Source organism: Spodoptera frugiperda, chromosome 28 (genome assembly GCF_023101765.2).
Source record: "Spodoptera frugiperda isolate SF20-4 chromosome 28, AGI-APGP_CSIRO_Sfru_2.0, whole genome shotgun sequence".
NCBI classification, from domain to species: Eukaryota; Metazoa; Arthropoda; class Insecta; order Lepidoptera; family Noctuidae; genus Spodoptera; species Spodoptera frugiperda.
Window position 1 is genome coordinate 1,092,955 of NC_064239.1, and position 13,814 is coordinate 1,106,768.

Consider the following 13,814-nt stretch of genomic DNA (forward strand, 5'->3'; position numbering starts at 1 on the left):
CAATCTCCAATAAAAAATATACAAAAAACAAGATAATTTAAAAGGAAGTTTCCACGCTAGTGCACAGTCCGATATACACCTGAAAATTTAATCACACGTCCGTACGTACGCGGCGTCCGTGCGCGGATCCCGGGCCCAAGCGACGTCGGAATCCGCGTCGACTTTTTTGAATACATGCGGATTTCCGCGTGAATTAAAATCTGCACCGCTTAAAATGTTGCAAGAATTCTTGTCGGTGAAACGCGGATATTCCAGTATTTTTTTTATTCATTCTTCGTTTTTTTTAGGGTTGACGATTTTATCAAAATATTTAGGGATTTTTGTGGGAAACTTGGATTTGATGTGAATGAAAGTTGTTTGGTTATGAAAGCTATGGTAGAGTAATGTCAAGTTACGAATTTCAATTTAATGTTTTGTTTTATGTGACTTAAACATTTTTTGAGTAAGTTTCTGAATTTTAAATTTGAGTATCAAATAATGATGTTCTTATCAGTCACTCTGAGAATCAGATTACAAACGACTCATCCTTATTTCCCTGTAATACATTTAAAACATGAAAAGAAAATACAAAGAAAAGTACCTAATTTTTTCTTCGGGAAAAAATATCCGACTAATGCTTGCATTGTGTAAACAACATTGCTCGAGGCGCTAACATCGCATGGAACTAATTAAAGACTCTTATTAAGATTTAATAGGGTATTCTTTGCGCCGTAAATAATGAGCAGAATGAGGCAATATTCTCTACGGAAGATAAATGTTTTATTTATATTTTATAGCTTAATTAGCATGGAAATATGGATGCTGGAATAATATTTCAATGTTTCTATTTTTCCTTCAATTCTCTTAAGGGAGAACAACCTTGAATTTCTGAAAAAGTGTTTGTTGTTTATTCTTTTGCGAAATCTACCACCTTTATCTTCAGAATTTATAACCTGTTAGTACTAAAAGTCATTGGGAGGCCCATGTTTAGCAGTGGACGTCTTGTGGCTGATATGATGATGAATAATACAAAAATATAGAAAACCAAACTAAAGGGTCTGTATGTGAGGCTGACAAATAAATTCCACCCAAAAAAATCACCATAAATCCCATGAATACTGAATCATGTACAAAAAAAAAAAACAAGTTACCGTACATAACTAAAAGCTACTATGTTTCCATTTGTTTGCAGCAGTCCATGTAAAAACTAGAATATTTTTAAAGCATGCATTTCAAAGGGTCGGATCGTGCGAGTAAATTCAAATTAACTTGACAAATAGCCTTTTGGTTTAACATAAAAAGCAGATCCACCGGACGGAGCGCTTCGTACAAAAGGCTAGAATATATACGAAAAATAGTGAAACAGTATATGCATGGGTATATTTGTAGAGAGCTTATTTACATGAATTTTAATACTGAGACATTGAGTTTAGGTGTAGTAAAAGAATGGAGCGTGGAATGGGAAACGATTTCTGAGTGTGGAGTTTAATAGTGGTTTAATTTGGGTTTGGGTTTAGTATATTATTATTTCACATATTTATTTAAAACACTCTAAAATTATATTTTTAAACATTACTTATAAAAATAAAAAACAAAATAACATTTAAAAATATAAAAATAGGAGCCAACCAGTAGCGGGAGCATGGTCCAAGCTACCGGTGGTTAGGGCTCCAAAGACAGAAACCTCCTCACAATACGTGCCGTTTCGAGGAGTACTGCCTTCTGCATCAGGCCCTTGATCCATCCGCCCAACCCCAGCCTTCTAAGGTGGTTGTCGAGGCTGTTGGGTATTAAACCGTTGGCTGACACGACTATTGGCACAACGATAGCCGAATCCACATTCCACATGTCGACAACCTCGTGAGCCAAGTCAAGATATTTTATTTGTTTATCTTTTTCAGCTTTCACGAGGTTCTCGTCATGAGGGATGGTGACATCGATTATCATCGTGCGGCGCGCTTGTCGGTCTATCACCACTATATCAGGTTTGTTGGCTACAATAGTCCTGTCAGTGATGATAGATCGATCCCAGTACAACGTGATATGGCCGTTTTCGAGAACTGGATCGGGCGCATACTTGTAGTATGGAACCTCAAACTCAACAAGTTGGTAGTGCAAAGCAAGTTGCTGGTGGATAATCTTGGCCACCTGATTATGTCTATGCAAATATTCACCATTAGCCAAACGACCACAACCAGAAATTATATGTCTTATGGATTCACCAGGACTATGACATGCCCGACATATGTCAATGGTCCCATCCTTAATAATATATTTCCGGTAGTTATTCGTAAGGATAACTTCGTCCATAATTGCACAGACAAATCCTTCAGTTTCTCCAAAGAGATTACTGAATCGTAGCCAAGATACGGACGCCAGAAAATCTACACTGGGTCCATGAAGGGCCCGGAAGAAGCGTCCATGGAGCTCCTTGCTATGCCATACCTCCTTGCGGTCATTGACGCTTAGTACCACAGGTTTGCGCCAGTTCTCTTTTGCTAAAGATAGTGGAGTGAATCCATTGTCCACTGCCGCTACTTCTCGATGCATACCCTCGTTTACTTTCAGGAAATTGTCTCTGAGGTTGCACACCTCACGGTTATGAAGGGTCTTAGCATTTAACAAGCCTCGACCCCCACACTTCCGCGGGATGTACAACCTCATGATCGATGAACGAGGGTGATGCATACGATTTGCAGTCAGCAGTGTTCGGACTCGCCTATCCAGAGTGTCAAGTTCAGTCTGAGTCCACTTGAGTATACCAAAAGAATACATTAGAACCGGCATGACCCAACCGTTATAGGCTCGCACCTTGTTTCCGCCTGATAATGAACTTTTCAGCACTTTATTCAGGCGGCCAAAGAAGCGTTCCCGTAACGATTGTTTCATGTCCAGTCCATTAATGCCTAATCCCTCTGACATACCCAGGTACTTGTAAGTATCATTTGCGGAGAGCGCTCTTAGTTTTGTGAAATCTGAGAGTTCTAGACCCTCAGATTCCACAATCCCTCCTCGCTTCACATGCATGACAGCACATTTATCTACTCCAAATTCCATTCTGATGGAACTACTAAATTTTTCAGTTATTTTCAGTAGTTCCATCAGTTGTTTGTTATTTGGAGCAAACAACTTGAGGTCATCCATGTAAAGCAAGTGGGATATGACTAGACCCCTTCTCCGCAAAGGATAGCCTAGCCCTGAAGCCTCTAATAAAGTACTGAGAGGATTCAAGGCCAAGCAGAACCATAGTGGGCTCAGACTGTCACCCTGGAATATTCCTCGCACTATCCTTACAGGTTCTTCACTCCCTTGGATTTGTCTACATCCCGGATAGCAAAGCACAGTACTCCATTGCCTCATACATGACTGCAAGAAGGCGCGTAGAGTTGCATCTATCTTATACAACTCCAGCACCCTCATGAGCCATGTATGTGGCACAGAGTCATATGCCTTTTTATAATCTATCCAGCATGTAGACAAATTCTTTCGGGACCGACGAACCTGTTGGCTTACAACCATATCAATGAGGAGTAGCTCCTTAGTTCCACGAGACCCCTTCCTACATCCATTTTGAGATACAGACATAATGGAATGTTTTTCAATATGTTTTGTTATTTTTGTTCTCAAAATAGATGTAAGAAGTTTATAGACCGTTGGTAAACATGTTATTGGTCTATAATTTTTGGGTTCAGTGGAACTACCTGATTTATGGAGCAGATGGGTAACGCCTGTTGTTAGAAATTGGGGCAACGATCCAGCTTCTAAAGCTGCCTGGAATTGCGATGCTAAGCGAGAGTGTGAACTGGTGAACCATTTGAGCCAGAAGTTGTGCAGCCCGTCTGGCCCCGGTGATTTCCAATTTGGGACCGAACAGGCTGCACTGCTCACATCAGAGGAGGTAATTATCACCTCCTCCATCTCTGGCACAGTTTCACACCTTCGCTCAACATCACAGATCCAGTCATCCTCTGTGTGGCTAACAGGCACCGACCAGATGTTGCGCCAAAATGTGTTAGTGGCTTCATCATCCGGTCGCCGCCCATCAGTCACATCTTGGTTGGATCGTTCCCAATTTCTATATACCCACCTCTGATCTCTTTGGAACATGCGATTCTGAGTATATCGCTCAACTCGTTTTTTGTACCGCCTGATACGATTTGCCCATGCGTAGACTTTCTGCTTCAGGAAGTCGATGCGCTCTGTAACACGTGACATGTATTCATGAGGACTGGTTTCAGTCCCCACAAATGCACGTCTTACAAAGCGCATCACTCTAGGACGAGTATTGCCCTCCCTGAAGCAGGATAGTTTGCCGATAAGCACCCTGGCCTCACTGATACGACGCTCAATCCTGCACTGCCAGGCTGGTACTGCTGGTTTTGGTCGGACTGCTGCGTCAAGATTCGAGAATCTGACGTTAGCCACTCGACAAGCTGCTACCGCCCCACAGTACAGGATCGAGTGTGTATCATAGAGGTTTTCGCTACTTTCAAAATATGTTTTAAGTAGCGAATCCAGAGCGCTTACCAGCGCTCTATTTTTTCCACACATGGGCAAACGTGGCAGTTTTGGTTTTAAAGGAGCAAATCTATACTCACGGATCGCATCCTCCAAAGCACTCCTCAGTCGTTCATTGCACTGAGTACTTACTTGTTCAACCCTGTCGTCCTCCACTCCAGCGGCAGGAGTGGTCGGTATCACATTTTGTGACGCTATAGGTGTTTGTGCCACCTCTTGTGGTGGGGCGGGGACGACACGGTTGCGCAGTGCTTCTGAGCGCAGCCGATCAAGTGCAGCCTCGTCCAATCTACGATTGCGTTCGATGACCCGCACCTGATCCGAGAGTCGTTGAGCCGAGACGTTGACGGATGGCTCGAGTACCTGAAACATCGACAGCATCCTTTCACGGTACGCAGTGAGGTTGGTTCCTCCCTCCGTAGCACCGTAGTACGCGCGCATGACGTTCTCATTTATTGTTTGAGACCATTTCATGCGCCGCGCACAACCACCGGTAGCGGGGACCCGTCCCGAGGTCTGTTGACCCCTGGCTCCCAAGCCCGTCGGTGGCCGGCCTCTCCTCGGCCGACGTGCAGGTGGTGGCGACGTCGGTGGGGAGAAATATTCGTCGCTCGAGCTCGACGTAACTACTGTCACCGGAAGTTCTTCGTGGTTGGGTTCCGGTGACGGCGAGGCGGAGCTGAGCGACGAGTCCGGGGATGGTGGGTGTGCGTAACATCGTCTTGCTCGTGTCAACATTTTTCACTTTTCACTAGTATAATATAATATAATTATCAAAACGATTTTTGGCTTCTCCTGTCAGTGTCATGGTGTACATTTTTATTTCTTCTTAAATTTTATATAATAGATTTTTATTGTAGAAGGTTTCTTATTGTAAAAGATTTCTTGATGATTTTGTTGATGATTTAATGTGAATATTGCTGTACAAATCGGCTTTAATAAAATATTATAAAAACAGTGTAAAATTTGTATGTTGACATTTTTAGTGTTGCAAGTTTCTTATTATTTCATTATTATGTTTTGTGTACGATTGTTTACTCATAAGTATTGGCCGCATAGAGATATCAGAGTACGAGTAAAATGGCACTACTAGCTACTATCTACTCTTCCTGCAAATGCCGTATGATCTGACTAGGTAACGACTTTGTTCTTTTTCTTTAACCTAGGAATTTCTCCTGTTTCGTAGGTGCGTTTACAAATATACGATTGACACACACATGAAGTCCAGCCTCGAAACAACAATTTGTGGATCACACGAAGAGTTGGTCCTTGTGGGAATCGAACCCGCTACACGTTGCGCGGTAGCCACCGCACCAACCGAACCTTTTAAACTGCTAGCTGAAACACATCTTCTATACATATAATAAAATCGTAGAAAAGTGCTGTCTGTACATTGAAAATAAAAATAAAAAAAATAGCAGGGGTTATTGTTATGTCGATGTCGAACCCAAAAATGTAATTAACTTTTTTTGTCTGTTTGTCTGTTTGTCTGTTTGTCTGTTTGTCTGTTTGTCTGTTCGTCTGTGCGCGCTAATCTCAGAAACGGCTGATCCGAGTTGGATGCGGTTTTCACGAATATATTGTGGGATGCTTAAATTTACATTTAGTGTTTGTTTCATGTCAATCGGTTCATAAATAAAAAAGTTATGTCAAATTAAAGAATCACGTCGAACATTCTATGCTTATACCATTAATCTCCGCAACTATTTGACGGATTTGGTTGAAATTTGGTACAGATATAGTTTAGAACCTTAGAAAGGACATAGATATATTTTTATTTCAAAAATCAATAAATAAAAATAAGAAATAAATTATTTATAAATAATTCTATGTCGATCGTTACACGACTTCGGTTCATGTTATTGTTTTAATTCATCGAAAAAAAGTAAATAAATAGTAAAAAGGTATGAAAAAAATAATATCAATATAATAAAACATTTAGTACAAAGAAAATGCCCGAACGGAGTATAAATAAATATTCCAAGTTGTCTTTATCCTCGATAGATGGCGTTGGGATCGAAATAGATCGCGCTATGGTTTCGTTACATTCATTTGGTTGGGTATCGGCCGAGCGCTTCGGTACTATCGTAGAAAAAGTGTATTATCAGTCGTATGATTATTTGTCTGTAGTGGTCCTGCTGTTTCGTATATTCTAAATTGGTTTCGTTGTATTTGTCAATTAATAAGTTTATTTGTTGGGTTTTCCTGGATTTTTGGTTAAACTATTTAACGTAGGTTTAGTTTGATATCGATTATTAGTAGTTACTGTAGTTAGTTTTTTTAATAAAATTGTAAGTCTAATTTATAAATTAATTAGATTAGATTTAAGTCGTTTCTTTTAAATTATTTAGTTTAAGCTTGGTTATTATAGCATAGAGGATAGGTTGTAATATAGTTTCTTTTTTAATTGTTATAAATTCGTAATTGGTAGCTTTCTTTAGTTTTAAGTTAGTTTAAGTCCGTTTTTAAACTATTTTTTCAATGCCCTAAGTGAGTATACATCTATTAAATTCAAACGCAGAGCTCATTATGTTGATTTTTGAAGAGTTCCCTGGAATATCTTCCACATCTCATTTTTGAAGAGATCCCGCGAGATCGGGAACTATGTGGTTAAAACCAAAAATTTGCCGGAAGTCACTATTCCACGCGAACGAAGTCGCGGGCAAAAGCTATACCTACTATGTGTGGATATCATAATATCAAACTTTACTTGAAGATATGCAGTAGGTTCTCTTCTTAATAAGATTTTGGTACAATGTTACAAACAAAAAGGATTAATACTGAAAACTACGTGAATGTAGGTTTCACGTTAAATTTAAAGTAGAACAAAAGAACAAATCCCCAAAAGCCAAAAATAACATTAAGCGGATTTCCTTCGGATGAAGATAAATGTTGTTTACAAAACAAACCATTTGTTATCATAAATTTTGATATCGTCTAAATAAATAACAAAAAAATATAAATTTAAAAAGTATATTTTAGTATAAAAATCTCTAATGCTAAGCGTTAAAGCTAACATTCATAACACGAGGTTTTTTTACGGTTTCAGAGGCGTAGTTGTAAGTTAGTAAACATTTCATTTTGTATTTTATATGTGATATAATTTATAATATTACATTTATTTTAACATATTTATACAAGTTTTTATAAAAATAAAAGAATAAAATAAATATCGTAACACCTTTTATCCCCGAAGGGGTAGGCAGAGGTGCACATTATCGCACGTAATGCCGCTATACAATGTATACCTACTTTTCACCATTTGCGATATAAGTCCCATGTAATAGGGGGGTGAGCCTATTGTCGTATACCGGACACATTTCCAGACTCCGTGCTACCACTGAAAGATTTTAGAAAAACTGAAAATATTCCAACAGTCCTTTTCCTGACACGGGTATCGAATCCGAGGCCCTTGCTCCGTAGTCACGCTTGCAACCACTCGACCAACTAGACTTTTAATTCAAATGATAAAACTGACTCAAGAATATACTTATTAACTTTAATTACTAACTGTACATAACGTCTTTTAAAACATAAATTCCCATATTAAATAAAATACAAAACCTGATTTGCATACCTGTACGACAATTCAATTCGCATATTCATGCTAAGTCGGTCTTGGCAACAAAATTTAAAAATATTGCTGCAACATACAGCCCGGTCTAACGTATGGACGAGTGAAGCTATCTTATATTAAAAGCATTCATCTGTTATTTGTATTCTGTGTACGTAATATATTATGATACAACAATGTACTCTTTTTTAGAGCGTACCTATGTAAGTTAGTAGGTTTTTTTGAGGGGAAAGTCATCCTGTGTGCTTCCCCGCCTAGTAAAGTTTTAATGTAAGGTTTTAATATAATGAAGGGTTTTAATGTCGAAGGTTAGATAAATGGTTTTGCAAGAACTACGCAGTACGCAGTTTCAGAGAGAAACATTTAAAACATTATTATGCAATGTCACGCCTTTTATCCCCTAAGGGGTAGGCAGAGGTGCAAATTACGGCACGTAATGTCGCTTTACAATGTAATTCCACTTTTCACCAATTGTGTTAAAAGTCTCATGTAATTGGGGGTGAGCTTATTGCCATATACTGGACACAATTCCAGACTACGTGTTACTACTGAGCAATTTTAGCAAAGCCCAGTAATTCTTTCCGACCCGGGAATCGAACCCGAGACCTATTGTTCGGCACGAGCAACTTGACACCACTCGACCAATGAGACAGATTTAAAACGTTACAATGATATACAGAAATGTAAACATTTTAAAATCATTTTTAATAACCAACGACTTGTATGCCAAACGTTTCGCTTTAAATTTAAGAACTGGCATAACCAAAGTAAAAAGCCACTGACAAAGCGGTTCAGAATGTTGCTGTGCAAAATCTCAACAAATCCTAGATTACGACGGGGCAATTTTAACACAAAAATACAAGTGCAATTTGAGCGGCCATAAAGCGAGGCCCGAGTTCAGAACGTCTTAATAGTTAGTTGGCAAGCTTTGTTATTCCCGACACCGGAATGTGAATCTCTGTGGAGTGTGCGGTTGTAATCTGGAACATACTGTCCTCTAATTGCGATCCTAATTGTACCGGTTTGTCCCCCTTCCTCCCTTCTTTATTCCCCCCTTGTTATGGTACACGTTGCCGTTGTGTGGCCTGTGTCCAGCCTGACCGCTCTTGTTTCGTATTGTGCGGGCCTACGGTTGCAGAATTTGATGCTTTGATTATAGTGAAAAGGGTCTTTGGTGTGCATTGTTGTGGACGCCTCATGTCGATGTTGTATTGTCATATGTAGAATGTGTTGTACGAACACAATAGGTATCATTTGTATTGGTAACAAAACCCCAGAATTACTCTTCAGCTTAAGCAACAAAATATTAAGAACAAAAAGTTTTACTTGCAACAAATCTCTCCGAACATTTGGCTGAACAACCTCAATAAAAAGATTACAGATGCAATCTGGTTTCAGAGAGAGCAAGCAAGCGGAACAACGGCTGTATCTGGTCCAGCATGTGCCATCTGTTGGCAGGCCTAGTGCAGCAAGCACGATACATTCCGCTAATGGCTAGATTACAAATCGCTACGCTCACTCAACCGCTGGCATGGACCGACGATTTAATACACTGTGTAAGCACAGACCGATTGCGGTGCCCCGAATTCTGGACGATGTAAGCTTGATGCTTGAGATGGTTTCTGAATTTCTAGTCTTTTAAAGTTTTGCTGGGTTTGGTGATTTGTTATCTTTGTCTCTTTCATTAGGATCGAAAACAAAGGCGAAAGGATGGGATCAGATTTGTTAATTAACCGTAGTAAGTTAATTGTTTGCATGAAACTTCAATTTGAAGTATACACAAGCATTCTTTAATCAAAACCTAGAGCAAGAAATATTTTTATTACTGCAATTTCTTACTTAAAAACTCTTAATTTACAAAATGTATATTTACAAAGTAATCGTTGTATTGTCAAGACATAGTGTTTTGGGTGTCCATAAGCGTTTACCATCAGGTGATCCGTCTGCTCGTTTACCGGTTTACCTATAATAAACAAAAAAAATTGTCAGGTAACGTTACGTTATAATTGGTATTAAATTATATTTCTGTACCGTCTTCATCAAAATTATGACGTCATAGCGATACTATTCCCTAGTAAAAGTTCAAAGTACTTAAACCTCTTTTATGACACAGATTCATGGTTTATTTATTTCGTCTTCGTCTCAATGTCTCGCCATGCAAATGTCTACGCTCAATCGACCTTTGAATACAAGGAGACACATAATAAAGTTGATATCGACAGTCTAATATTGTACATTACAATTGCATTATTTGTTGTTAAAAATATAATATTTATGTCAAAACTGCTGAGAGGATCGGGCTGAAATTTAGAACAGGGGTAGATTATGGTCCGGAATAACACATAGGCTACTTTTTATCCTACAGGAACGCAGGCAAAGCCGCGAGCAGAAACTAGTATTTAATAATATAAATATTATAACGGTGAAAATTTAATACTTTATGAAAAATAATACAGAGACAGAGAAAAATGTTTTTGGTACATGTATCTTATGTATGCATCTACATGCATATCAATATACATATCACTTTTACTACTAAAAAGTTGTTATATCAATATTACAAACAGGCTCTCTAATTTGATTTATTAGTCTAGAACTAGATATACGTAGTCTAGCAGACTTCATAACTTTAATTACACTGTAAAAAGAAGTAAACTCTTTTATATTTACGATGCAAGTTTTTATCTAAGGGACTTTGTTATAATATTAATTAACATGTTTTTGTAATAGACATTGCTTAGACGTTTTTATTATATAATAAAAACAAATAATGTTGATGAAGCGAAAGAGGTATGTAAAATTCATAGCCTTCAATTTTCTTTACTACCTTTATTTTTTTTAGTCAGATAATAACCCCAAAACCTGGAATATTATGCTGAAAACCGCCTTAAAATCGGTTCAGTCAAACGCGATATAATATCCAACCATACAGGTCAAACTGAAGAACCTCCTTTTTAAAAGTCGGTCAAAAAATGAGCCTCTCGTATCTCTACCAAGCTATACATTTCTCAAATACGCGTAGGTATACCAAACGTGCTAGCAATACCAATAAAATACCAACTTCACACAAAATATATCGCAGAAAAATCTAGAATAAAACAAAGCACTCATACGTTAGTGCTCATATACCATCGAGTAGGCAAACTCTTTGAAAGACCTTCAGCAGTCACTATGACAAATAGCAGCCTCCCATTTCATATGGCAATAGGTTCTTGAGAGCCAAGTAAAGGATGTCAATATAAATGCTATTTACCCACTGAAAGTACGCAGGAATCGAGTGAAATCAAATATTAGACCTTTCGATTGAATATCTGAGTGTTTGGTTTATACTTTCTCGCCTTTTTGGTGGACTACGGTGACTGGTGAGGCTTTCTGTCTATCTGTGTTTATTACTTGAATGTTGATAGTGAGTGTAGTGTTCATTTGGTTTTGCTTTAGATTTTTTTGTGGTTTTTATGAAGCGTGTTATTAACAGATTTATTTTGTTGAATATGGCAAACGAATAGACGAATCACCTGATGGGAGGGATAAGGGATTAGCGCTGCCAATGGATATTTGCACCACCAGAGCAGCCGCTAGGTGCGTTGTTGGTTTTAGGTAACGCTTTTTTCTTGAAGGTTAGAATCAAACACAGGGTAGACACCAGGCAAAGAGCTTCTTTATTTACATGAAAACTTATGATACCGTAACTAAATACTAAAAGTATTGGCCTTAAGTTAGAAAACATAAGTAAACTTAACACATGTTGCCACTATAAGGAAATTCAACGGAACAGGGGAACAGAAAGCAAGACAGGTGCGAGCTCTGACGTAAATAATGTATACGAAAAAATTGTGGGAAATAGTTAACTATGAGCCAGCAACAGTAGTCTACTAAATATTTGTTGTGGTTAAAAATAGTTTGAGTGGATTTGACCAAATTAATAAATCCAATATTATAGTTGAGACACTCTATGTTACAGAAACGTATAGTTTATAAAAAAATATGCATGGTTTCAGGGTAAAAATATCCCAACAACAATTTGTATGAGTTAAACAAACGACCACTAAAACTTTTAATGAGCGGAAACCTACTCCGTTATCTAATATCTGCAGACCGAAACCCATAACATGGCTTAACAGCATGTAAAAGAAGGCCCAAAACACTAAAATAAACAAAGAGATAAAAATTCCCCAAAGGATTTGCGGCAAGTGCCCTCAAAATCACAATTCAGCCCTTTGGCGATTACATGATATCGGCTTTTTTGCGTTACATTCGCGAAATTCAATAATACCGATGCTCGTAAAGGGGCGGGGGGCGGCAAAAAACCGGTATTTGGCTCACTAAACCGTTATTGTCAACCGCTGCAAATAACTGGGATGTTTTTTCTTGTTATTTCATTTTAAAAGGTCCGCGGTAAATGCGAGCTCTAATATTGGAATGCTTTCGAAACGATTTTTGGTTTTCAAAGGTATTTTATTGAGAGGACACGTACTTATGTATACGGTTGTTAAAAAAGTATAATGCTTTTTTACAACTGAGTATAACTTTCTTGAAAGTTCTAACGTGCGATGTATGCGTCTACGACATTTGCTACGATCGCGTAGCGGTGACATCATCTGCTACGTCGTAGCAATTTGTTGACGTAATGCGACGGGTGACTGCTATAATATACGATTATTAAGTGCTGTGTAGTATGAAGTATTATTCCTTTTGATTAAAAATATTAATTCTATTTAAGGTACTTTTTTATTAATTATTATGTTATCGGCTTACTCACGTACTGTTTTGACGAGGAACTCGACTCGTTATTTTATATTGGAAAATGTTCAGTTAAAAATCAGTAAAAGGTGAACAATTTAAAAGTCTGCAATGGTGCGTAAAGGGTCCGGTTAGCATGTCCTGCGAGTTACGCACGAGCTCTGTCGTGCTCAGTTGACTTTTACAATGCGTGAATATTTACAACGCAAAATATGTTGGAACCTAGCATTGAAATACTATTTGTGGGTATTCTTTTCAACTGAAAATAAATGTTGAATGTTATAGGAGATTTATGGGTCTCCAACAACACATCTCTGTGCTTAATCAAGCAATTATTATAATTGATCCTTAATTAGGCACTTTTGAAATGTCAAATTGAACTCTCCGTCAGTCTGTGTGTCAGTGCAGATAGATGCTCATTCCAAAGTGTAGCTTCGAATGGAGAAGAACGAGTAAGAAACTTCATCAAACCTTAGTCGAATCAACCAACCAACAGCAGTAAAAATTAAGAGTAGAGATGGTTCTTTAGACACAGATGCAGGTGCATTTATACAGAAGACATATTTAAAAATATTACTTTTAATCTTCTTACAAACACTGCTTCTTTACTGAAAAGTAGATATCAGCTTCTACACACTTACTTCAGCAAACAACCGATAACATTACCTTAAAGTCTCAATTGTCTCTCAGAACACAGTCGTACACCTAAAATTCAACTCTTAGATCCGAGTCAGGTACTCTGAGATTCAACTCTTGTTCCCATAGCGAAGTAATCGTGTTCCTGAAATTGAGTCTGCAAGTTTCAGCGTGACGCGTTATCGGATTTGTACGGCACGCGCCCGGAATCTGCGCGAGGGTCCCGCCTACTCGCAAATTGCACCGGGTTCTGAAAACGTTGCCTGCTTTTTGGTTTTCCTTTCTTTTGTTAATGGTGGGGTGAGGGGATTTGACGGGCATAGCCATGTGGTAGGCGATTTGAGGTAACGATGATTAGTTTTATGGG

At 38.3% G+C, this 13,814-nt stretch overlaps 1 protein-coding gene across 1 annotated transcript; it reads right to left on the reverse strand.

Moving 5' to 3' along the window:
- Positions 1–527: 527 nt before the first annotated feature.
- On the reverse strand, positions 528–5,235 carry LOC118282039 (uncharacterized). Its single transcript, XM_050705696.1, has 2 exons — positions 3,681–5,235; positions 528–535 (listed from the first exon to the last, which is right to left on the reverse strand). The coding sequence occupies exons 1-2, from the start codon at positions 5,233–5,235 to the stop codon at positions 528–530; spliced, it is 1,563 nt and encodes a 520-aa protein (XP_050561653.1).
- Positions 5,236–13,814: the final 8,579 nt, after the last annotated feature.